Raw genomic sequence first — 27,578 nt, 5'->3', positions numbered from 1 at the left:
CACTAGGCCCGAAACGTCAGCCTCTCTGCTCCTATGATGCTGCTTGGCCTGCTGTGTTCATCCAGCCCTGCACCTTGTTGTCTGTGGAGGTACCAGTGTTGGACTGGGGTGGACAAGGTCAGAAATCATATGACATCAGGTTATAGTCCAACAGGTTTATTTGAAAACACAAGCTTTCGTAGTGCAGCCCCTTTGTCAGGTGAACAATGAAAGCACACTGAACACAAAATTTATAAGTAAAACTTCAAAGGGTCACACAACTGATGAGGATGTGTTACACAAACCTAAGATGCTGTTAAATCTTTAATCAGTTAGAAGTTTTTATTTGATTAATATGTATATGTAAATCTCCAAATTTCTTTAAAGTCACTGCCCTGAGAGAACTGAAGGTTATATCAGTGTAAAGAAGAGGTGACATTTTAGGTCAGACAATGTATGTTAGGTGTGAGGCCTTGTTTAGAATCTGTTTGTGTTTTGGTTTGGAGTCAGACTGGTTTTATTCCTAAAGTAGGAATTTATAACATGCCACATTGACTGACTGTCTATAATTTGTGTGTTTTTTGAACAAAATAGAATGCAACTGCAAATACAAATTCAATTTGTATTTTAGTTTCATGCAAATTTAACAGTTAAAATACAACAAAATACAGTGAAAATCTTTAATTTGTCACCACAAAATGGCACAATTTTGAATAATTTAAGAATAAGGCGAAAAAAAGAGAAAGACATAGCTTGAACAGAGTCCATCAGTCCTGAGCCAGCTCATCACTATCAACAACGCCTGGGTCACCATCCCTCCACCACCACTTTGCTGCTCGGCCAATACTCCTCCACCATCACCTGCGCTGGCCAACAAACATCAGCATTATGTCTCTCAACTAGCATTCCATTTGCTTTCCCTGTTAGCTGCTAAAATTGAATGCAAGCTTTTTGTGACCTGTGCATGAGGACTCCCAAATCCCACTCTGCTGCAGCTTTCTGCAGGCTTTTGCAATTTAAATAATATTACATCACACTTCCAATGACCTCAGGCCATTCCAAAGCGGATGGCACAAGTAATAATTCTGAAATGTAGTCATGGTTGTAAAATAGACAGGACAGCTGCCAACTTGCACAAAAATCTCAATGTGAAGATGATTAGACAGTCTGGTTCTTTGCCATGTTGACTGAGCAATAAATATTGACCAGGAAGCTGGGAGAAATTCCCTGTTTTTCTTTAAAGTTAGGTCATCTAGTGGTGAATTCAAGAAGCACCTCGTCACAAAGTATACTGGTTATCTAGAAATCTCTTCTCTAAATATCAGCTGGAGGTCAACTGAATACATCAAAACTAAGATTTTGGTTTGTAAGACCAGGTTATTAGCAGTTCTAGAACCAAACTGGATAATTAGTGTTAAGACGCATTTCTGTCAAGGCCGAACAGGTCTTATTGCCTGAATGGCCTATGTTCCAATGTTCAATTTGCTTGCTAAGGAACACATCAAGTAATAAATGAGTTGAGTTAACAATTTGTTTAAGGACCTCAGAAAGAAGCATTAACTAAAGAAAAAAACCATCAAATGAATAGAGAAATTTACCAAAGAAGCCAATTAAAAGTGGTGGTGACATTTCACAGAGGTTGGTGTGTCCATAAGTTGTTGTGAGATAAAAGGGTTGAATCTTGCTTCAGTTCATGGTTTTCCTGTGTGCAATAAACAAATATGTCCTTTTGTTAACGTACAATGGCAGCCTTTTGTAAATATGTTCAGTGACGGACTTCCATAGTACTCAAAAAGAAAACATAAAACTTACAATCTATCAGGTCAGATTTGGAATCTGTCCTGTCCCATTTTACTATCATCAGGGATCAGAACATTCCTGTTAGTTAATAAGTTACACAAATGTCTCTGGCATTTCCTCCAAATACTCACAGCCCTGGTCATGTTTATGGGAGTAGCGGTGCTGTTTGCAGAAGTGTTATATCAAGTTGTAATACACAATGTATCCAATTGTACAGAATGATAAAAAGCAACTACTCATCCAAGTATTTAATTGCAGGGAAAAGAGCTAACAGGGAAAAGAAAGAGGCATGAAATACCAGGCATTCTGCTGAAATATGACATTAGCTCTCTTAAGATCCTGATATCGGAAAAAGGAATGCCCACCAGCCAGTTTCTCATTCGCCTTTGCGGCATAATCGGTGGAATTTTTACTACTGCAGGTAGATACGCAATTTTTAAAAATATAAATGATGCAACAGCCCTGACAAAAGCAAGTGAATGCACAAGTATCCCTAAGTAGAGGTATTTCACTGACTCCAGTGTATGTACCAACTGTGGTTCAGTGCGTTCCTCCAGACAGACTTGAGTACACGATCTACATTGCACTGGGTGTCAGTACTGGGGGAATGCTGCAGTCTTTTGGATGAGACATTAAATTAAGTCACAACTGACTTTTATTCCTACTTTCCCTAATTTGATGGGTTTACTCCGAATATCACTAATCCAATGTAGTTCTGACAAAGCAATGTTCTTTATTTAAGCAAAAATGCAGGCTGAAAGCTGGATGTCTGTAACATTCAAGGTAGTTAGTATCTGCTCAGGTATGACAATAGACCACCATAATTATCAGGAGCTTGTGCCAAAGGAACACTGACCATTTAATCAGTCAGGGAGAAAAAAAGACACATTCATCAAGACACTGGGTGCCCACAGACCTGATGGTAAAAGATTTTCCACTGGAAGCAAATTTAATTCTAGTGTACTGATAACAGGGCTCATGAGAAAGAGTATAGAGGTTCTACTGGTTAAACTTTACTTGTTGAGAGAACTTGTTACAAGTCTGGTAACAGTTAGGGGTAATGCCAAGCTTTCCATTGCTAAGAATAGATATTGCATTGGGCAATGATTTGTTTGGCAGAAAGATATATCATTCAAACTGAAAAGTACAGCTGAGAGAGACTGGAAAGACTTGTGAAAGCAGGTGGTAGAAAGACTGGGAAATGTGAAAGGTTCAGAAGCCCCACCGCTGGTTGGAATAACTCAGGAAGGGGCATTTGAAACAAGCTGATAGGAAGCAGTAAAGGGGCCAGGTACTGAGAGTGTTTTGGAAACCCTACAATGGGTATTGAAGCCCACAGGGTTCAGACTGGCCCAGGAATGGTTAGTTTGAATTAAACAGGACCAAGGATAGGCCAGTGTTATTTAAAATGGTCAGAGCAGAACCTGAAGGAATTGGGCCAAAAGCCATAAAAGAAAGCCAAGAGCGAGCCAGGGAGGATTAAAGTTTGAGATCTGGTTGATAGATACTTTCATGGTAAAAATCACAGGAAGATCAGACGAATTCTCAAACGGGCCAGGAGAAAGTGAAAGCAGAGCCTCACTTACTGGATGAGCCACAGGAGAATACAGCAGAGACTGACAAACCACCAGATAGCAATAGTGAAAAGGGAAAGACAGTGAAACAGGTTGAAGAAAAACCTATTCCCAAACTAAAAGGAAAAGGGTAAGGAAGATATACCATAGTAGACACAAGGAACATGTAACTGCATTAAGAACGGAGTTAACCACTGGGAGATCAAAGCGCGTGGACCAAGTTACAAACCTTAATATGTTCAATTGGGGTTAGGTAAAGGGAGGGTGAGATGCAAGACACAAGTCCAGATATCCTATAGGGGGCATACCTACCAACCACCTAAAAATCAAACTTGTATTGTTGGATTATAGGAATAGGCAATGAAGCATTAAAATTAGGGAAGATAGCTCAACCCAGAGAACAAATGTTCATGATACAGAAATGTTGCAATAATGGCAAATACGAACAGCCAATTTTCAACTTCCATCATGATTGTTATACCCAAGACCTTTGACGGATTAAAACAAAAAGAGATAAGTATTGAATTAAAATGGATGTCATGATTATCTAACCAGAAACTGGAGAACATCCAGGACACTATGTGGAATAAATCAAATTATCTACATTGAAATTACCATTTAATCTAGACATTGAAACCAGCCAATTGATTCAGCATTAAATTACTCACATCTCCTGATTTAATTCACAATGGTATAATAAGGACATATATTAGACATCAAAGACTGTTTGCCACTGTGCAAATTTGAAAGACAATGGAGCCAGACTTGGGAACTCATAAACAAACTATATTTCATTAGCTGCTTTTTCAGTCGCAGAGAGAAAGTATGATGGACTCATAACATCATAACCAGTAAGTTTCCTCTCTCTCCCTGATGGTTCCTCATCATCTCAGAGGGCAGCACATGGTGAAAAAGAAAATGGGAAAATAGCCATTCATCAAGAACTCAACGATATGTACAAATTTCACCATTGCTGAGGATACAAAGCAACAATTTAAAAAAAAAATGTGGTCTCAAATTAAAAATCTAACGTCTCAGGGACTTGAAGAACCTTTGAACTGTGCAACACTTGTTCTGTCCTTGTGAGACACCTTCTTTTTAAATTTGTGTGTTTATGGTACATTTTTATTACTTTTTCTTCTGTTTAGCAGGTAAGAACGTGCTTTTTTAATTCAAGAAAGTCATATAATTGGCTCCTTCATTTTAATCTAGCCTACTATATTTTTAACTGAAGTGATATAGTGTATATTAAAAAGAAATAAAAACATTGTTGATATTGACTGAAGGGGGCTTATAAAGATGCCAGCTGGCTTATCCCTCTTCACAAGAATGTTCCATTAATTTTTGCTGCTGCAGTTCAAAATTCTTTCAGTATCTCATGATTAGAGTTTTATATCATCACATAAGAAATATGTGATTTCCTTTGAAACATTATTTGTCTGACCAGTTCTTTCAAACCTTCATAGAGGTAATTTTTTTTTGTGTAGCTACAGGTTTTTTTTTGTAGTTATCATTATTCCGTGTGTGTGTGTGTGTATATAAGGCATAGGTCATAATCCTCAAGCTTCTTCTACTATTTAGTAGAATCATTGTTAATCTTCCACCTCAACTCCTTTCTCTCGCTATTTATATATTGCATCCATTGGTGTCCAGAATCAATAAATTCCAAAACAAAAACAGAAATTGCTGGTGAGACTCAGCAGGTCTGGCAACATCTGTAAGAAAGCAGTTACCATTTTGAGTCCAGTGAGTCTGCACCAGACTCTTCATCTATAACTTCCATCCTGAATCTGCACGGCAACCAGTCAACATTTGTTAAGATCATTCATTGGTCTTGAGGAGACGATGTTGAGCAGCTTCTTATGCATTTAGTGAAGGTGCTTCACAGTACTGGTTGGCAATGAATTCCAAGATTATAACCCAGGAACAAAAATCTACCAAAGCCAAAACACTTGGAAGAGAATGTGGATGATGTTCTGATCTATCTACTACTCTTATTCTTCTTGGTAGTGGAGACCATGGATTTGGTTCTTGTCTGCACTAAGCTAGAACTTTCATTGAATTATGTTCAACAAACAAAAACACAGTTCAAAAGCTGCCACTAGCGACCTAATCTAGCCTGCTCCTCTTCTTTAGAACTATGGTATATTTTACATCACCCAGATAAGGCAACACTTCAGGCAGTGCAACTCTCTGTACTACAGTGCAGGAGCGTCAATGAAGATTATATGGTTAAATTTCTGGATAAGCATTCGAATACACAGTCTATCAACCAAAAGCAGATATATTGAATCATATGATGGCTACAAAACATTAAAATAATTCATGAGATTCTCTATTGGCTCTCTTAAGAACAAGCCAATTAGTCCCCCTCCCTTCCTTTTCCTGGTTGTCCTGTAAATTCTTCTTCCTTGGAAAATTATCCACTTATCTTTTGAAAACCCTGATTGAATCTTTCACCACTCACTCGTAAAGCATTCTTGATCGTAATCATTCATTGGGTAATAAAGTTCATGTTGACATTGAATTAATGCAGTTTGCAAAAGAGTTAACATCTTCTAGGTCTTGGAATCTGCTGAGAATAGTTTCTCCATTTATTGTTTAGACCTCTCATGATATTGAACACCTCTATCAAATATCCTTTTCCAAGAGCAACGCCAGTTTCACCAATCTATCCAAATTAACTAAGTCTGTCTTCACTGGGACCATTATTGCTAATCTTTTCTGCACCATCTAAGGTTTTTACATCCCTCCTAAAGTATATTGGCCAAAATTGGACATAATACTTCTGTTGAAGCTGAATCACTTCTATAAAGTTAACTTCCCTCTTTTCCTACTCTATGCATCTATAAAAAACCTACATATCTTTTTAACCTCTTAACATTTTGATAAGATCAAAGAAGGGTTACAAATGCATTTAATAATCTTGGTCCTGAATATTTCTACATTTCTCTCCTTAGGACTGTTACATAACTTATGTGGGTTCATTATTAATCTTCTTTGCTGCTAATGCAAGCTCAGAACAGATTAAAGGTAAGGGAAACAATGTTGAATATTTTGCAGCTTATAGCAAAGTAGCAGCCATTGCCTAACCGTCTATTTAGGATAATGAAGGGCTTTGGACAATCTTAATTCTTCTAGAGACCCCAAAGTCTCATCATTGCAGCAATCTCCAACAAACGCAGGGTTTATTACTTCATTGCATTCTTAAATTTGCCCTTTTGCGATTTTCAAATAGTTCCCCAAATGACTTTTCCACTGTTTGACAAATACTGATTGTCTCTGCTATCCAGTCCTTGGAGAGGGTATAGAAGAAATTTAACAGGAAAATATTGGGGATGCAGATGAATTGGACAGACAGGGATTGTTCTTGGAGTGGAGAAGCTTACAGAAAAACCCAAAGTAGTAGTCAGAATAATGAGCAGTTTTGAATGAAGAAACAGTTTCCTCTGGAAAGTGAGTCAAAAGTTAGGAGCTGTAACTTTAAAGGATGAGAAGAATAGCAGTCCAAAGAGGACTGGCAAAATCTGCAACATTCAACCTGAAAAGGTGGCATAAGCAGATTCTATTGAAATTTTAAAATCATAAACGAATATGTACTTGAAGACAACTGCTTTGCAAGACTACGGGAAAAAGACAAGGTGAGGGATTAAATTGGACAGCTCTTTCAAAAAAAAAACAGATTAGACATGACAGGCCAAATTACTTCCTGTGCTGCAAGATTTCATGACTCATTTAAAGTTGAACAGCACAAGCTTCTAGAATCCTTTCTTAGACCCCTGAAACTGATGGCCATCATAGCATAGCCCTGTTAATGGATCTATGCCTTGCATACAAATGTTTCCCCTTTCAAAATCTGACTGTGTTCTATTGCATAAAAATCAACTTAAGTAAACTGTTCCAGAAAACAGGACAGAAGAAAATCTAAAATGTATCTAGTACAGAATTAACTTGGCATTACATTTTTAGTGTGTGCTCAGAATTCCACAGTAAATTGTACCGGTTAAACTTGGTTGATACAGAACCAACTGCTATCATCATGACAAACTATTAGTAAAGGAAGAGAATGGAAAGAGTTATCTAGTCAATCTGCTGAAATCTTCAGTTAAAAATTGTTAAGAAATTCTAAATGCATATTAAATATTTGTCTATTTCAGACCAGAATGAAGTTCTGCTCCAACAAAATGATACCAGCATGAAGCATACATCAGCATATGCCCATCATGTTTAGCAGCACAATAAACCACTAATTTTAATGAAATAAATAAATACTCCAATTGTTTTTTGGTTCTCAAAGGCACCCATTTAATTTTCCATCCATAAATCAGTGTAGTTGTACTGCAAACTGTGACACCGACACTTGTCCATTTTTCATACAAACAGTGTAAAAAATATGAATGCTGCCATTGCAGTGTAGCATTTTTAACATTGCTTTCAGAATGAAAAAAGTTTTAATTTGAGTGCACAGAAAATCAGTTTTCCTAAAATTAATTCCAATACAGATTTAACCTCACTGGTACACCTGCTGATAACCAATAAATAATAACTATTTTGATTACAAATGTCATCTATTGTCCTCTGTAGAAACATTCACTAAAAAAGTCATTATTATTTAAGGCAGCCAACCACACAATGCACATTGAAGTACTATTTTTACAACATTTTTGTTAAAGAGCACAGCAAAAGCCTGTGCCATTTTTGCATACCAGCTCCTTTCCCCATGCATTGCTGCAAATTTCTTTTAAGTGTTGTCTACAGCCTAGTCCAGGAGTCTTCAACAATGATCCCCTGTAGATTGTGTGTCTTTTAAGAAGAAAAATATAGCATCACAAAGTCACCAGCTTCCAGTTAACTAAATCGAAAAGGACATTCAATGTTTACAAAATATGTTTTATTTTTCTTTCTTACAACCACCTAAGGTTAGGCTCGAATTTCAGTTGCTAACACTGAAAGTGACAGACACCTTCATATGATAAATTTAACCAGGTCTCGGGCTGGGCGCTGGCTCCCAGCTTGGAGATTCAGGAGGTGGTAGTGAAATGGAAAGGGGCAAACAGGACAAACTTTTTGCTACAGAAGGCAAACAACATTCTGAAGACTGGAGCATTCCATAAAGTTTTTTCTTACAGGTTTGATGTCCAGCCATTCCTTCCTCACTCAAAGCAGAGGATGCTGAGTAACCAATTAACATTTTTGCTGCAGTGCATCAATGTAGTTCAGCTGCCAAACTACTCACTGCAGTCATCTCAAGCTCCATAAGCGAAGGAAAAAGCAACTTTGTGACAAGTTACTGGGGACTTCCATCAATAAGCATATCTATGCTGTCAAATTAGGAATATTTCTTTTAAAAAACCCATAATAATGATGAGACTGCATAAACAGTGCTGCAAATTAAAGGCTGGCGATTTGGGTCTTGGCTTCATTTAACCTCTTGCCATTAATTTGGAATAGATCATCTTGATTTTTCAATATAAACATGAGAACCTCAATGCCATATTTCATTCAAACAAGCACCAGTACCAACAACTATTAATTAGTAAGGTCAAATGGTCAATATTGTAGGTTAAGAGCTGTAATCACATCAATAGTAAGTGCATTGTTTATAATTAATCGAACGATTTGAGATGTGTCCATGTTTAAGGTTAGTTGGGCAGAGGCGAAGCAATACCCACAAGTTAAACGAACTATTTGAATCATTTCTATTAGTGAGATATTAAAGATTACACTTGTCATGAAGATGCAAAAGGTAGAGAGAATATTCACAGCTCAAGTTTTAAAGAGGCAACCTGTAACATAATTTCAAAAACATTAAACTTTACTTATTTCAACTTTTATACCAAAAGCAACAATGCCAGCATCCCAATTGGAACAATCAAAAGGAAAATGGCAGTAAATCAGACAGTAAATGACATTTTCCTGCATGTCTTCGAAAATCTTCAGCAGGAAGCCTCCCCCGCCTCCCGTAGTGCAGAGAAGTCAGGCAAATTCTTATACCCCAAATAAGATAGCTTTCCCTGCTCCCCAAGTCAAGGCAAACACCATTAATTTCCCTAAATGTTATCAAACTAATTATACATGACTGCAGAGATCATACTATGTTAATTCACCAATCCCAGTTATCTTTCAGGAATGTTTACATGCAGCAGTTAGCTTCAATGTTCTGATAAACCCAATTCTCTAAATCAAAATTTGTTTAGAAAAACGTTGTGGTGGAAGTAGAGGGTGAAACTGGTCTGGGGCTGCGGTGTGAAATGGACGACCGCAGATCAATTGTCCGTTTTACACTCTGATAGATTTCATTTTCTATTGAAACCAAACCCATCCATACCTTCTCCCAACAAATTTGCTTTTTGCACTCAGATATTCAGTTAAAATTTCCGGAGTTTAAACACACTGCCCCAGTTTCTCTGAATAGTCAAGGATTGTCCTGCAGGCCACTGCTGCAGAAAGTATGAACTCAAGTTACCTCTGATACCTTCAGTTAACTACACCCCTCCCAAGCAGAATGCAGAATTTCAAGTCTGGAGCTTGTTTACCAATTAATTACAGCATTGTTGCTTTATGCTCAGTTCAACAACAGCAATCAGTACAATTGCTATTGAAAGGCGGGTGGGGTGAAGAAGTTCAACCAAATCCGATCACTCAAGTTGATAAGTAAACAAAGGCAAATTCAAACCTCAATTTGACTGGTCAGGAGGTTTCCTTCACAGTGTATTTTTCTGTTTCACCATTGAATTTTATGCCAAATGCACTAACCCATTAACCAAAAGGTAAGTTGATAAAGCCAAACTGAACATGCACTGAGTAAATCAGCACTTACAGACAAAGTTTACTTGTAACAGGACATGTTTCATAAATTTTCCATGAAGAGGCAGAGATGACTAACTGAAATTCGAATACAGTTACTCAATGGAAAAAAAACTAGTTTTCCCCATATCATTCTTTCCTCAATGTAAAGCTTACTTCAAACCTTGAAACTGATTTTTCCTCACTGTACTTCAGTGCATTTCTGTATTTTTAATGGTGCTAGATAGCCGACCCAAATTATTATAATGTAGCTTTAACAAATTACATACATGACAACATTTAACGAGATACAGATTTTTCATTTCTTACAAACATTAACACAAGATTTATCAATGTCCAGTACAGCTATCTATAATGCATAGGTGACTGAGTGCTTGTGGTTCTGTCAGTATCTCATGGTACTCGATGCCCGAAAGTAGGACAAAAACTTGTAGCACAGGCTGACCACAAAGTACCAGATGTTCCGTGCCATCTGTGATCTTGCGATGAAAATTCTCCAGATCAGGACAACCAGGATGGTATTGAATGCATAGCGAATATTTCTCAACCTACAATTAAAAAAAAGTTCCTTAGGCTTGCTATACATATATGTTTAACCATGGCTTAGAACTAAGCTATACCATCACCAACATGTACCTCAAAGTTTCACATGAACTAGAATGCATTGGAAAGGATGATCAACAATAAGATACGACTCCATTTTCTCATATTAATTTAATGATGAGCAGAGATAAGGTATATGAATTGCTCTCATTAAAATTCACTCTTTGGGCAACATTTGTCAAGGCATTTTTATTGACCATCCCTCACCGCCTTCAATTAATTGCCCGTGCAATTGAGAAAGACATGGGGTCACAAAGATGGCTTCACAGAAGTGTTACAGCTCAGAAGGCAACTGGGCCCATTGTGTCTGAACTAGTTCTTCAATGAGCATCATGTGTTAGTCTCCTCTCTACTTCTCTAATATGCTTTTTCACTTCTCCTCTAATTCTCTTGGTGCTTAATGGTGTTTTCTGACACCTGTCACAAGCAGTTTTTTTTCATCTTAATTTCTATTTCCTTTGTCATCCAAGGAGCTCTGCATTTGTTTGTCTGGGTATTCCTTTCTGAGGGAATATACCTTGACTGTACCCAAGCCATCTCCTCTTTTACAGCTTTTTCCACCAAATTTTCATTTCAGTTTATCCTGCCCAGCTCTATTCTTGACCTTGAAGTTAGATCTCTGCCAATTAATTCTCTTACTCTGGACTGACCATTGTCATTTTCCATCATCCTAAACCATGCAACACAATGATCACTGTTTCCTAAATGTTTTCCTTCGGATAGCTGATCCACTTGATCAGCAAACTAGGTCCAGCAGTGTATCATTTCTTGTTGGACTGGACACTGCTGCAAGAAAGTCTCCTTACTACAATCTCGGAACTTGTACCCTTTGCTGCTGCTTACACTACCACCATCCAGGCCATATTTGGATTATTAAAGTAACTCATTATAACCACTATAACTTGGTGTCTCTCTGCAATTTCCCCGCAGATTTGTTGCTCTCCCTCCTTCATACTAGTTGCTGGTCTATAGACCGGACAGAGCAATGTAACTGCCCTTTGTTCCTTAGATCTAGCCAAGTTGATTTGGTCTTTGACCATTCGAAGTCATCATCTTTCTTCAGCACTGTAATACTCTCCCTAACCAAAACTGCCACCCGTTGTTCTTTCCTTCCTTTACTATCTTTTCTGAACACACTGTACCCAAGAATGTTTATAATTCAGTCTTGGCCTTGCTGGAGCGTGGTCTCTGTTCTAGCCATATTGTCATATTTCCACATTCCAATCTGCACTCTTATTTATTACTCCGCAATCTTGTTTATTATGTTCCATGTGTTCACACACATACAGTCAATCTAATTTAGAGTTCATTACTTTGTCCCTTACTCCGACTTCAGCTATTAACATATTATTCTCTACGCTAATCTCTGTCCAAGTAGTTTATCATTTGTTGTAGCCTTGTCAAATAATCTCACTTGGTTCCCACACTCCTGCCAAGTTAAAGCCCTCCCAATAGCACTAGCAAAATCGCGTACAAAGAACTCAGTCCTAGCTCTGTTCAGGTGCAATCTGCCCAGCTTCTAGTCCCAAAAATCTAAAGCCCTCCCTCCTGAACCATCTTTCCAGCAAGGCATTCATCTGTCTTCTCCTTCTATTTCTGTATTCACTTGCTTGTAGCCCTGTAGTAATTACTGGCAGTTATTACATTTGAGGTCCTGCTCACTAATTTTTTTTAACCTAGCTCCTTAAATTCTGATTGCAGAGTCATATCAAAAATTGGTGGTATACTGGACAGTGAAGAAAGTTATCTAAGATTACAAAGAGATCTTGATCAATTAAGTCAATGGACGGAGGAGTGGCAGATGGAGTTTAATTTGGATAAATGTGAAGTATTGCATTTGGTAAAACAAAGTCGGACAGGACTTACACACTTAATGGTAGGGCTCTAGGGAATGTTATAGAACAGACAGTCAGGTACATAATTCTTGGAAATTTGCGTCAAAGGTAGACAAATGGGACTAGTTTAGTTTGAGAATATGGTAGGTGTGGACTGGTTGGACCAAAGACTGTGTTTCCATGCTATATGACTCTGATTCCATACCCCCATTCCTACTCAAGTCATTGGTAACAACGTGGACCACGAATTCTAACCATTCACCCTCCCCCTGAAAAATGCCCTGCAGTCACAGTGGAAGTGGAGACACAAGATACAAGTTCAACCATGGCCCTACTAAATGGTGGAAGGGCACACTCCATCTATATGGACCAGACTCCTTCCCCAAGTAAATCTACAAACTGATGATCAACATTTTGCCCATACTACCAAATGCAAATTACATGAGCATTTAAAACAGGGTAAATTAAGAACAGAACCTGAAATGGGCCTGCAATATGCAAAGTACACCTGCTGTACCGTGTGTGTGTGCGCGCGTGCGTGTGTGTGCCTGTGTGTGTGTGGGGGCGTGGAGTGGAATGGCGTAAGAGCATACAAGCAAACGAAAAGGCCAACAATGGTGTATCTTTTTGAGAAGGAATAGAAGCAGGGATAAGTGTGAATGGAGTTGGTGGCAGGGAAAGAGCGAAAAGATAGATTTCAGGAAGCCTTCCCATAGTTTAATTCAAGTTACTCAGGATATGGTCCACTTATATACATCTTTACAAGTCTTCCAAATGGCATAGCATTTTATGGCTCATATGAAACACAAAGTTAGGTTATTAAACCAATTTAAGTCCTGTACAATTAAACTGTGGTTACACACACGTGCAAACACACCTTTGTATAGCAACTGAAAATCAGAGGATGACCACCACACTAATACAGCCACTTTAATCTAAACAAAGTGTGTGCTCTCATTTCTTTTTTAAAGAAGCACCTGAATTACATCCTTTCCCTATGCATCACTCTTCTCACAATGCAGGAGCTACAATTTTAATTGTATACATTATATGTCACCAAGCCAACATACTTAATCAGATGTTTCCTGGCAGCAGGCAGTCCGGACAGCTCTTCATTTAGCACATATTTTTTGGTTCCCATACAGTAATTCTCCATGTACTCTGCCCAGTGGAGCTGTCTTACATCAAAGTTGAATACCTTACAATGGAAATAAAAACACAATTCTTAGTAAAACACTGTAAACAGATAGAGATATAGTGAAGCAACTCAGTCAGGTATAGGCAGCCAGCAGGTTTGCGAAGAAATCTAGTGAATTACCAAGTAATTTCATAAATTACCAAATCAGAAGTCTCTGGAACCACAGTTAAAAATAACCTGCTTGAACATTTTAGATCACAGTACATTTGTCCTTCAATCCAAGTAGATATTTCACACAGATTGATCTTCACAAAAAAAACTATACGTTTAAAATATTTCTATTAGCAGAAGGTGCAGTAACCAGTAAGGAATTGGATTCTTTTTTTTAAAAATGTGAAACAAAGCATGCAGTTATGATCTCAAAGCATTTGCCTTTAAGGAGGGATGAAAGCATATTCAATAATGACCTCTGAAAAAGAATTAGACAATTACTTGAAGGGAAGTTTGCGGAACAATGCGGAAAGAGGAAAGGGAAAATGGGAATAACTGGACAGATCTTTCAAACAGCTTGTGCTGTAAGATCACACAATTATTATCCAGGTCAGCTCTATTTCATAAGCTGAAAATGACAAGTAATAATTAGGGAGCAAGCTTGAACCACAGTACAGTTTGTGACATCTGCAGCACTGCACGGCAATGCTGCATCCATTTTCTGCAAAGTGCAATGTTTTATACATACGCAGTTGAATACTAACAGTTCCCAGAATGAAAAGAACTGTTTCTTGAAGGGCATTAAAACAACAGCACAGACAAGTTGGGCCAAATGTTAACACAGCAGAGATATCACTGCACATGAATTCAGAACGAGTTAAACTGTAATAAAAAAGTGCTGACGTATTTAAAAAGGTATGCGAATGCTGGAAATCTGAAATGAAAACAGAAAATGTTAGAAACATTCACCAGTCAGGCGACATCTCCAGAGACGTTTCAGGACAATGAACTTGCATCAGATTGGAAAATGATCATTAATCCCACATACTAAGCCTACATTTTTTGCTTTTGAGAGAAGCTGCTTTACCTGGAATGTCTCCATTTCCAGTTTCTACTTCGAAAAGTGCTTAATTGGCAGTAAAACACATTGGGACGTCCTGACTTAATGAAGGACACAAAATAAATCCAGTTCTTGCTTCAAAAATGTGTGTTTTGGAGAGGACAAGACAGGTTGTACCTCCCTAATATGGTACTTACAGTACTTCCGGTCTTCCTTGTAGTGGTTCATTTTTTTTGGTAAACAATGAACAAAGATCATTGTCCAATTTTGATACCCTAAATCCTGTTTTTGGTGTCCAATTGAAAAATCATTCATCAATTAGGCATGTGATTGATACAAGCCAAGGTGAAGTCTTTGTTTTTGAAGCATTTGTGTATTAAATATATTTGACTTCCTGCAGTCTGGCAAAGGCCTGCTCTCAATGCTGCTGGCTTAGGCGGCCATAGTACTGAGAATGCATCCAAAAACTGAATCAAAGATGCATTAATTTTAATGAGCAAGGGATTGGTATAACTTGGTGTGAACTGCCCCGAATGTTGCTTGTTCATGAAGCATTTGTTATCAATGCTTCCCTTTCCCCTAACCTGCAGTCCATCATGTAACTTCAAGCTTAAGTTCAGCAAGAGTGGGAATTGCCCTAGCACTTTACTGGTTATTTTAAAGAAGTCCTTCACAAGTAACAACTTCTTTTAGGTCTCATCACAGAACGACGCCCATTTATACAGTACGTTTGACTTGATGCCACAGCACATCACAAGATTGTTTGAGAACACTGGAAACACTGGAGTCACACATGGAAATATTTAAACAGTATTTCTCAGTCAAAGGCAGCTTTTCAGAGCATCTTAAATGAAAGAGAGACAGAGGAGTTCAGGGAAGGAACTCCAGAGCTTTAGATCCAGGCAGCTAGCATGGCAAAGGACATGCTGAATGAATAAGATGCCAAAATTGGAGTAATACAGGATATAAGCTTTCCAACAGCTGTTTACACAGGCCTAAAAGCTTCAGAGGTTGGTCAAATTAAGACATAAAAGAAAAAGCAGACACACAATGACAAAGGAAAAGAGAAACTGTAGTCAGTTGCAAACAAATCTGTGTGCTGAGCTCTTTAAATGGTCTGTAACATGAACTTGCAGTTCTCGGTGACAGAAACATTTCTTATGCAGCCTCAGTCTCACTTGCTAGGCTATACCACAGTGCTGAGCAACCAGGTGTGCTGAAAGCATAATGGCTATTGACATTGCAGTGAAGCATTTAACCAGTCACAAACAGCTTTCTATTCTGATCAGTGGTGCAGAAGTAGTAGAGCTAAGCTTTTTATTTTAATAATGCTGGATTACACAAATATTTTCAGTAACCTAAGAGCCCTTTGTCACAGGAAACAGTTTCATGATGCCACTTTCTATTTACACAGACATTACCAGTTTTATTTTAATACCAGTGGATCAATGAACAACATCTCAAATGTTATTAACGTGCCAATGAGAACTGATAATTGATCACCAAGACTGGATACAAAACAAAAGCAGGTGTACTAGAAAATGATGAATGGCAAAATGAGTGCTGATATGACATGGAATGAATTGAATGGGCTGAAGACTGGTATCTATGCAGCTGTGGGATATCTGAAGGAGGCCAAGATGGATCATCCATTTGGCACTTCTGGCCAAAAACTGCTTTGAATGCCTCAGGCTTATCTTTTGTGCTGAAGTACTCGGCTCCCCCATTGAGGATGGGAATGTTGGTGGAGCACCCTCCTCCACTGAATTGATTAATTGTCCACCACCATCTACGACTAGATGTGGTAGGACTGTCTTCCAAGAGGTTATCTGAAAACTGCATAATTATGATTTTAGTGTAACCTATTTAACAGGCAGTGTACCATGACTGAAAAAAACCAAGACTTGCAATTGCTGGGAAGTTGGCAAATGTGGAGACACTGTTACATCATGTTAGATTGCACTGCTAAACAGGGTGATGCTGACAGTAATCACACATACTGACAACTGGAGAGCATCATATCCACAATTAGGGAGGGTAATGTCACAAATGTACACCATCTGGCAACTTGGTCACCACACTCGAAGGAGAAGGGTGTACAGGGCGATGATGAAACAGCAGGAAAGTTAGACTAATCGAGTAGCTGTTTCAAATAGCTGGCACAGACACAACAAACTGAATGGCTTCCTCTGTCTAAATCAGCTAGAGAACAAAAACATTTACAACTTTAAAACAATACTGGATTTAGTTTCAACGACAATCTGAGCAATTCAGAAACTAACCTGTTTCTGATCTGTGATGTGTATAACAGTTAAGACCCTGAGAGCAAGGCAGACTTAAAATAATATTTTTCACCTTTAGTCGCTGACTGCAACAAAGCAGAGCTTTTTGAATATCACACTGCCTTGTGACAGGACACATTTGTGTTGGCTGTAATGTAGTCTGTAGGTACGATGTTTCAACCCCTTCCCACAACACAGAACTAGGCAAAAAACTACTTCAACATTGCCATTTTGGAACATAACGTTTAGATTTTTTTTTAAAGGGCAAGATCATCTTCCTCAGATTCTTTGCAACCAGAAGTAGTAAAACTTGTATTTCTGGCTCTGACACTACAGGGCTGTATTCAATCCGAGGTAAAGGTTGTTAGAAAACTTTCTGTTCTATCACATGTAACTGGAAATCTAAAATTGATGCCAATAAAGTAAATTTAAATAAAGGCATGGAGTTTATTAAAAGTGCAAGAGAATAACAATTCAGACATGCTGAAAGTAACATCATTTTAATACAACCATGACAAACCAAAATTTTTTTTATATGTATTGAAAATGGAAGTTCTTCAAACAAATGCTGATTTAAAGATGTTTTGATAATGCTCATTGAACAGCTTTAGGTTCAAACCTGGTGTAACTGCTATCCTACTTAACAGTTCAAATTTTATGATGTTGGCTGTCAGGGCTCTTCTTAAAGAACGGAATGATATAAATATAAAAGCCTCTCACTACCTCCAATTAAGCACCACTAAGCCTATAAAGTACTTTTTAAGTGTAATCACAGATATAATATGAGGAAACACAGCTGTGCTCATCCAGCTCTACACCTTGTTATCTCAGATTCTCCAGCATCGGCAGTTCCTATTATCTCTATAATATGAGGAAGCTGAGCAACAAATTTGTACACAGCAAGGTCCTCCAAATGAGAAAAAAATTTCAGCTTCAATAATTGATGTTTGCTAAGGCAGTGACCAGATCATTATGGAGAACTGTCATCGTCTCTGAAACAGCTCTATGGTACTTTTATTTTCACCCAAAGTAGCCTCGCTCTTACATTTGGCTAAAAGATAATGCAGTGCTGCTTTATTACTACATTTAAGTGCCAGCTAGATAGCATACTTAGGTTTCCAGAGCAGGACTTGAACCCACGACCTGTTAAAGCAGCAGCGCAAGTGTTACCACTTAGCAACTTGTGGCACCAATTTTGAAATTTGAAACGTTAAGAAAGAAATGAAGGAGTGAAAATAGGAGCGACACTTCACTGGGATTGAGTACCTGAATATTGCTGGGAAAAGAATTTAATCACTTTTTGCATTTCGATCAAGATATTAAGAGTTTTCTAAATTTATTACTTATAAACTTTTTCTCCCCTTTTATGCAATAAACCTGTGTACTTTTGTTGATCACTGGTAGCCTTGCGTGAATATGTTCAGTGACAAAGCACCACAGTAACCAGATGCAAAATTTACACTTATAATCTAACAAGCCAATAATACGGAAGGCAAATGGAATGTTTTCCTTTAATTCAAAGCAGAGAGACTTTACTGAAACTATTCAGACCACATCTGGAAAACTGAACAGTTTTGGGCTCCTTATCTAACGAAAGATATACAGGCAGTCAGAGAAGGTTGACTAGGCTGATACCAGGTACGGAGGGACTGCCTTATGAGACGATATTGAATAGTTTGGACCTATAATCTCTGGTATTCAGAAGAATGAGAGGCAACTTTAGTAAAACTTACAGGATTCTTGGGGGACTTAACAGGGTAAATGCAGAAAGGTTGTTTCCTCTTATGGGAAAGTATAACACCAGAGGGCATATGTCAATCTCAGAATAAAAGGTCTGACATTTAGGTGCGGGGAAATTTCTTCTCTCAGAGGATAGTGAATTATAGAAGGCTGTTGAGACAAAATTGTTAAGTACATGCAAGGCTGAGATAGACATTTTTAATCAGTAAGGGAATCAAGGGTTATAGGGAAAAGACAGGCAAGTGGAGTTGAAAATTACCAGATCAGTAGTGATCTCATTGTATGGCAGCGCAGACTCGATAGGCTGATGGCATACTTCTGCTCCTACATCCCATGGTCTTAAGGTTTCACTATGATATCTGACTTGCACAATATAGCCATCAATTGGGATAACACCAAAAGAATTTTCTTACTCCACATACTCACAGAACAAAGCTAACCAATTTAAAATAAAGTCACCGTGATCCTAGGGGATCACAGGGTTGCGCACTCATTAGAGAAACATGACTGGTGGTGGTTAACCTGAAGATCACCGTGCATCAAACAAGGCGAGAATTGGGAAAGAGAGTCCTTCATGGTAAACGCAGCTAGCGTGGGATATAAACCAATGCAGCTGGCTTTACAAATCAGTCATTCAGCCAAGTGAACTAACTGACCCTCAACGTACAAACTCATTTACTGCCCAATGGGTCAGAAGTTACACAATGGTTTGATATTTTGAAATGGAAGCTGTAAGAAGTGGGGACCAGGTAAGAGTAGAAAGCAACACTTGGTTTGTAAAATGGATCACAGACACTATTATACATCTTGAGCACCAAAATGTTTTGGGGATGGCAGGGTGGGACGGAGCAAGAGAGAAATACATTGAATTATCTGTGATAAACTGACAGTCCAAAAGAATGAATGCAATTTACAGATCGCATATAGTGACAAATTCAATACAAAAGTACAAATGGTTACAGCACACACAAACGAAGACCTACTTTCTTGTCATCTGTGCTCATTTGACACATGAGCATGTTTATGTTATCGGTGTTCCACACCCATGAATGGCTTGTGAAGTATTCAACCAGCATCATTGATCTGTGCAGCCGATTAATGACTTTCATCATCCTAAAGATCAAGAAAGTCAGGTTAATCATCACAACAGAAGGATATTAGCTATACATCTTTTAGCATGAAAACAAATTGGCAAATACAACAAACAACACAACACAACAGCTCAAACTGCAAAGTTATTTTCTAATAAAAAAAACAACATAACGATTTTAATTTAAAAAAAGATTAAATCTCTGATTCCCTCTAAAGCATCTGGCGACAACAATGAATCAGGGACAAATTTACGAAACAAAGTTTCGGTGATAAACTCCGTAATTCCAATGGAATTACACTTCGCCTCACTAGTCCATAAGCAAAAGCAGAATTTCAAAAGGTACTTATCAACAATAGTTTATGTAACCATCTCAGTGTAGCTCATCACCAACATGAAACATCAAATTTTAGCACTGGAGTTTAAATACAAATCAAAGAACAGATACGCAAGCGTCAGAGGATTTCCAAAATTCCCTGAGTTTGACATTCTGCAGAAATATTTTTTGGGGGCTGTGGGGCAGGGATCAGCAGGAGGAGTCTGCAAATGTTGAAAATCAAAATCAAAATCAAAAGCACAATATATGGTTACAGAAGGCAGATCCATCACTACCTTAAGTAAAAGCTGCTTTGCCAGAGATGCTGTCAGGTAATCAGTCAAAACTAATAATGCCATTTTTCTCTACAAATAGACTTCACATGGGCGAATATCGCGATTTTCAGGAGTTACAAGAAACTTTTCAATTTAACAAAACTTTCTGATCCCACTGATTTCCAAAGTAGAAGCTATAGGAGGGCAAGTACCATGTAGTGTATGAAACAGAGACTGAAAAGTTGAAATTTCCAAAACAAACAGCAAGCCTTATCACAGGTTTTACATCTAAATGATAATCTGGTTAGAATCAGACATACTAGAATCCAGATTTACTGATTAGCATTTGCAATTACTGAAAACCAGAACCACCAGTTTATGAGGATATGCCAAATTTTGTTTTGTTGCATTATTTGAGATTCCAGTATTTTTTTGTCGATAATATGGACAATTCTGGAAATCACATCTGAGAAATGATAAGTTTATCATTTGCAGTGCTGTAGATTAACACTATAGATGTGCAGATGCAGTGTAGAAAGATAATGGACTCATTAATCACCAGCCCACTTCAAATTTGCTTCATTGGCTAACATTCTTGTGGATGTAAAATGTCTGAACCCTTTTTTCTATAATTTTCTATAGTAAACGTTTGCTTCAGTAGATGAGAAATGCCATTTCAGGAGGAAATACCCTGACTAGAAAATCAAATTGGTTCATAAACAATTGTACAGTTTTTGTTTTCTACCACACCAATCACTTTCCTAAAACTGAGCATTCCAAGAAATTCCTGACATCAGTCCTCAATGTGCCAGTTACTAACTTGAACTGATGTTCTCTTGCCCTATTCTTGCAATATATCTTCCATACCTTTTATCATGTTGTGTAACTTCAAAATTAATTCTCCTTTCAAACTGTTAAGCCCAAGGCTTTTCCAACGCCTTTCTGAACAAACTATACGTCAGACCAGGGATTGCCCTTCTGCCTCTTCACTTCCTCCAGCACTCAAATATTTTTGTTTCTATTTTAAATATATAGCATTGGTAGATTTCTTAATATCATCACCACAAATGCTCATGAGAAATCTCAAAAGACACTAATTTGCTATCAAGGTACAAGTGAAGTTCTTCCTGTATAAGATCTATTTCTCAAAGTACATTACATAGAATTGCAAATGTCTACCAGTCAGAAACAGGCTATTCAGGGCAACAGGTTCACGCCAATGTTCATATTTTACATGAGCTTCCTCTCATCCCTTTTCAATCTAGAAATTCATAGCACTGCAGCTTTCTCAGTGCGTGGTCTATCAATGATGAGGTAAGCACAGGACCCTTTCAAAGCCAGTTTCTGATGAGTGTAAAAGGGGCAAGGGCTATACATGGAAGAACCTCTCATAAACTTTGCTCAATGTTAAACTTGCAGAAAAAAATCTCTGGTCGAGTCTCAATACACTGCAGTCTCCAACATGTCCTTAAAGTATTAAGTGGTAGTGCGACTTTGTTTTATTCATTTCACTTGACCCAGGGTCAACAGCGAACAATACAAATATGAGTATTTGATGCAACGGTGTTGCATCCAGTTTGAAACGCTAGCTTTAGGCTGAGACTAACAAATGGAACAAACTGAATTATTCTACACAGAAACAGTCCAATCAAGCCGACTAGACTGAAAAGGGACTTTTCTTTGTACACGATTCTATTATGATACTGCCTCTTGTCAAGCTCCCAAAATATTTCTTTTCCCTTTGTTCACAAGTATGCATCATCTATAGTACTGTAGATATATTGCACTTTCTATTGGTATTCATTTTATATTATGTTGAAATAAGGCTATGAACGCAGGAACAGGAGCAGGCCATTCAGCCCCTCGAGCTAATTCCACCATGCAATGAGATCATGGCTGATCTGTGGCATTACTCTGTATAACTGCATTTGGCCCACATCCCTCAATATCTTTGCATAACAAAAATTTATCCATCTCAGATTTAAAATTAACAAATGATCGAGCATCAACTGTTGTTTGTAAGTTCTGGTCCTAATACACAAGTTTGCAACCTAATTCTAGAATCCCCAACCAGTGGAAATAGTTTATCTTTATCTACCCTGAAATTTTCCTGTTAATATCTTGAAAGCTTTGATCCGATCACTCCTTAATCTCCTAAATTCTACAGAAAACAGGCCTAATTTTCATCCTCTCTTCTCATAACTTAACCCCCAAAGTCCAGGTATCATTCTTGGAAATCTACGTTGTATCCTCCAAGGCCAATATATCCTTCCTCAGACGTGGTATCCAGATCTGCTTTCAGTTCTCCAAGTGGGGTCTAACCTCATCTTGGTATAGCTACAACATAACTTCTGAATTCTTATACTCCACTCCTCTAGGTATAAAGGCCAGCATTCCATTAGCCTTCTTGATTATTTCCTGCATTTGATCGTGGCATTTTGAAGACAGGAAAGTGATGAGAGAAAGAATGGAGAGAAAGGAAAGAGGAGAGGTGAGAGAAAGAATGAGACACTCAAACCATGACTTGGTGAGAGAAGTTCTGCCCTTTGAGGAAGGCTGCAGTGCCAACATTGCTTACATTGTCACACCAAGAACCAGTTAATTTTCTTAATGCCTATTATGCGATAATTATTAGGAAATTGATACAGACGTAGCTTTGGCACAAATAGCCTAGGCTGGTTTTTATGCCGCACTTGAGCCCCTTTCCATCTTTTCTAATCCGTCATTTCTCATCTAAGTATGTTATTGCAGTCCTCTGTTCTTTTCTTCCCTCAAATGCTTGTCCAGCCTGTCCATTAATGCACCTATACTATTCCCTTCAACCTGTGGTAGTGAATTCCACTGTCATTACCAAGTGGACCAAAAACAGTTGAACGCATTTCTTCAGCATGTATCACTGCAACTAGGTGAAACAAATCAGTCTTAAAAGAAAAAGTTGATGTAAAAAGTTTACTAGTCACCCAATAGAGGTCTTTAAATTATGAAAGGTTTTGATACAATGGTTACAGAGAAAATGTTTCCTCTGTGGGGAAGAGCGTAAAAAAGGCCTTCAATATCAGATAGTCACCAGAGATCCAATAAGAAATTCAGAAGAAAAATCCTTTTGCGATCGATGGTGACAAAGTGGAATTCACTACCACAGGTTGAAGGGAATAGTATAGGTGCATTAATGGACAGGCTGAACAAGCATTTGAGGGAAGAAAAGAACAGAGGACTGCAATAAAATACTTAGATGAGAAATGACGGATTAGAAAAGATGGAAAGGGGCTCAAGTGCGGCATAAAAACCAGCCTAGGCTATTTGTGCCAAATATTTTCTGTACCTTTTTTCTAACCTGTGCAACCCTAAGTGAAACAAACTAGAACAATTTAATATCCCACTTGACCACTGGTAACTACTGACACTCCTGTTACAGCAATTAAACTGCTGCTTCTAGATACTCATGCCAAGGGATCGGATGGCATTGTATGACTTGTACCATCCTCACACATCCACTACAGCATTTTTGCAAGCACTCTGTGACATTTGTCTTCCAACTAAGCATAAGCCAAACACTCTTTCTGCTGTCCCCGACTTTACCCTGTAAATGCCATCTCCATACCTTTTCAGTTCTGATCAAATGGCTGAAATATCGATAACTGTTCCTTTTGGATATAACCTTTATAAATTTCCTTTGCTCTTCCTATTTGGTTAACCTGTTCAATTGTCTTAGGGTGTGTATACAGAATTTTCAGCATATGTTTAAGCATACACTTTCTTCCATAGATCTATATTTATTGTCTAGCATTCTTATCAGTTTTATTTGCCTTGCTACAAGTTTAATTTTTCTGGTTCTTAACACATCCTTCATCTTCACAAAATTACTGCTGGCCATCTCGATCTTTCAACTAACTTCTATATCACATCTGCCATCTTGTGTTATAATTTGTCTTAAATAGACAAACTTAACTTCTTCCAGTTTGACACAATTCACTCAAATCTTCCTTCTAGTTGCTTCAAGGTTATTCCTTTCAATTACCATTGTTTTTGGCTTTTGAGTGTTCTTACTTAATAAGTATTGTAAATTTCTGTTTTTTTTTTTTTTAATATTTCTAGTCAACCTATTCAAAGGTGTTATTATACATCTCTGGTAGAGGTGCGACCAGAACCCAGGCCTTTTGGTTCAAGGGTAGGGACACTATAACTGCACCACAAGAGGACCCACTGCAAATTTGTTATGGTCTTGCCTAGCATCAGTTTCAGCTGGTTTGGTGTGACACCACCACCCTCCTGTACACAAAGTCTGGGAACGTCAGAAAATCCTAACAAGCAAGTAGGATAAGGGATCAAAAGGCAATTAAGCAACATAAAGTATTATTTAGAAGTGAAGACATCGTCATCACATTTCTTAAATCTTAATTAAGACTGGCACCACAAAAGGCAACCCCTCCCCTCTTCCCTCCATGCACATCTCAGGAACAACTATTGCTAACGGGCATGGAGCAGTCAGGAGTCCCAAAGTAAGAATACTCTCCATAAAGATGGTGACAAAGCTGAAATAAGGGCAAAGAAGTGTTCCTGGGCAAATAAACAGCCAGTGCAAAAGACTGAAAAAAGCATCCTCGTTGACAATCTGGCAGCTATAATAGTTCCGTCAACCCAAGGTAAAACTGTGAAAGTTAAAGTGTGAAACGGCTAACAGCACCTGCTGCAAAGCAGTATTTGCAAAGTTGTTTGTGTGCACTGAACTTAGAGTTCAAATCTCCTGCACCAACGTTACATCCAATGATTCAGAGAACTTTCGCCAAAACATTAACATACAGCAGCAGCTACCAAGGCCAATGTATTACAACTCCAACTGTTACCCAATAATATTTCCAGCTGAAAGTAAACATGGAACAAATTATGACAGTCAGGTGAGGGAGCAGCATCTTTTGTTGAAAACACATCAACCAAGGACTTCAAAAATAAGCACAACACTAAATTCCCAAGGATAATCTCAAGCCTTGGAGAATAGAGTATAAATATAGTATGATTATATTTTGCTAACAGTACAAGAATTCTTATTGTTACAGAAAAGTTTTCCCCTGCACCCATCTGCTTTCTTACACAAACAGTTGGACAACAGCTTCAGCATCAAAACTGTCACTAAAGTCAATGTAGACTTCACCGTCTCAAAGACTCCGGCGATGACATTAAAGGACTCGTGGTCGGGGGGTGCAGGAAGAGCCAGGGACTATCAAACCAGTTAGTAAATTAATTATAACTGATCTTGCCAATCCCTAGGTCATTGTCCAGATCATGTCTAAACAGATTTTGCGGCAAAGTGTGCCACTGTGTCTTGATAATTAAGTCCAGATTTTCTCCCCAGTTGGGCTTTCAATGTTTAGGGGATGATGGAAAAACCCAAATCACAGCCGACTCGGTTTTAAAATCAGTCACTATGCATAGCGTGATCTAAAGGAACAGTTTCAATTCCCATCATACAAGTTGTCGCAGTTTCCACAGTTATTGAGATTGCAGCTTTAATAAAAAATGTTGGCAATGTCAGAGGTAAAGTTACTGAATGCTGAGGTTGTGCCTCCAGGTACAGAGATGGACTCAAGATCACCAATCCAGGCTATGAGGGCCTTTGTTCAGAAGGCAATAGCAAAGTGGAAGTGGAAAAGCAATTACCTTGGAATGGATCACTGCATCAGGACTAGTTTTGATTGCTGTTGGTACTGGGAGTGGAATTTCCTACTTTTTATATCTCAAAATTGGCTTGAGCTTTTAAGTCAGAGTTTTCAGCTATCCCAGGAGATCATGATGTGTAGTGGAAAGGTTATATGTTGAAATAAACAAGACACAATAGATATGAGGGACTGGACGGAGGCAGCAATGCATCTTTTATACCTGAAAATAACTATGGAAAAAAAATTAACGGGGTTTTGTCTGACTTGTGCACAAATTTCAGCATGCCCGATTTAACAGATGCTACCTCAGGAAAACTCCCTTTTTCAGTGCTCTCCAATTCAGTGTTGCCAGGAATGCAACATTGCTCCTAACATATTACAATTTAAATTAATCATAAACTCACTGTGACGGACAATGCCCCGTCAGAAACCAGTCATATGGTTTTTCTAAAAAAAAGGCAAAGAAATAACAAACCACATTTTACATACATTTATTCCAGAGGATGGTAACTCTACGTTAAGTCTGAGGATCATACAGTATAAAAGATTACTTACCTCATTACGCTTGTGCCAGCTCTTTGAAAGACCTGCCCAATTAAGCTCACTTTCTTGTTCTTTCTCCAGAAGTTGGAACAATTTCAAATGTACATCCAATGCCCTTCTGAAAGTTAACATGTACGGAAGGGATGTCTTCCTTTGAGCCCAAAATTCCCATAACTCAATACACAAAGGCCATGTCAGTAAAGGCTAGATTTGGCTATTCAGTCACTAAGGAACCAGTGGCACTTTAAAACCTGCAAGAGCATTTCAAGGGGCACTTTCAAGGTCCATTTCAGCAACGAAGTTGTGATTTGGTACAAAAAGGGAAAGGACTTGGACTGAACAACTGTACGACATCTACATAATCTGATATCCTTGTACAACCAGGTACCACGAAACCAAGTTTTGTGTTGGGCTTTCAAATTTCCAGAAATTAAAAAGTAATTTCCTGGAGATTGGGGCAGAAAACAAATCAATGTGGCATTAAAAACAATAGGGTTTTCTTTGAACATTTTTGTTCATTAGTAATAAAAATCTTGGGAATGGGTTTAAATACCCACCCTCAAAGTGATCAGAGGATATAGACTTAAGATAATTGGCAAAAGGAGGAAGACAGGAGTAATTATGTTATGCACTATTATGATCCCAATGGATGCTGTTACTGGACAAGACAGATCTCATACTGAAATTTGGCTCGATAGATCACATTTTGTTTTGTCTTGTTTTAATGAAGTAGTCTCTCGCTAAAATGTGTAATGCTGCAGATTTTGTTTCAACAATAAAACAGAAATAATCAAAAGAAATGGAAGCTAAAAAAACGAATAAACTAAAATATCTACTTGTAACAAATTTAAAGATTTTTAAACACACTGTATAATCCCATAAATCTGGAAC

At 38.1% G+C, this 27,578-nt stretch overlaps 2 protein-coding genes across 4 annotated transcripts in view; one reads left to right on the top strand and one right to left on the bottom strand.

Annotated features, from left to right (window-relative positions):
- LOC109925490 (endoplasmic reticulum-Golgi intermediate compartment protein 2-like) overlaps positions 1-7,614 on the top strand; it is a 48,702-nt gene extending 41,088 nt beyond the window's left edge. Inside the window, exons 11-13 of the mRNA XM_048606851.1 lie at positions 2,038-2,200; positions 6,314-6,386; positions 7,511-7,614. Of these exons, the coding sequence (XP_048462808.1) occupies positions 2,038-2,200; positions 6,314-6,363 (213 nt within the window). The 3' untranslated portion in view covers positions 6,364-6,386; positions 7,511-7,614. The remainder of the gene's footprint in view (positions 1-2,037; positions 2,201-6,313; positions 6,387-7,510) is intronic.
- Positions 7,615-7,633: 19 nt separating this feature from the next.
- Positions 7,634-27,578, bottom strand: part of far1 (fatty acyl CoA reductase 1) — a 71,368-nt gene continuing 51,423 nt past the window's right edge. For all 3 annotated transcript variants that reach the window (XM_020521202.2, XM_048606849.1, XM_048606850.1), the window contains 3 exons: positions 19,793-19,922; positions 13,669-13,796; positions 7,634-10,708 (listed from right to left, as the gene is read on the bottom strand). In XM_020521202.2, coding sequence (XP_020376791.1) covers positions 10,546-10,708; positions 13,669-13,796; positions 19,793-19,922 — 421 coding nt within the window. In that variant the 3' untranslated portion in view covers positions 7,634-10,545. The remainder of the gene's footprint in view (positions 10,709-13,668; positions 13,797-19,792; positions 19,923-27,578) is intronic.

This window comes from Rhincodon typus, chromosome 17 (assembly GCF_021869965.1).
Source record: "Rhincodon typus isolate 14 chromosome 17, sRhiTyp1.1, whole genome shotgun sequence".
NCBI classification, from domain to species: Eukaryota; Metazoa; Chordata; class Chondrichthyes; order Orectolobiformes; family Rhincodontidae; genus Rhincodon; species Rhincodon typus.
The sequence above is the reverse complement of the archived record's forward strand: the minus strand, read 5'-3'. Positions and strand labels throughout refer to the sequence as shown.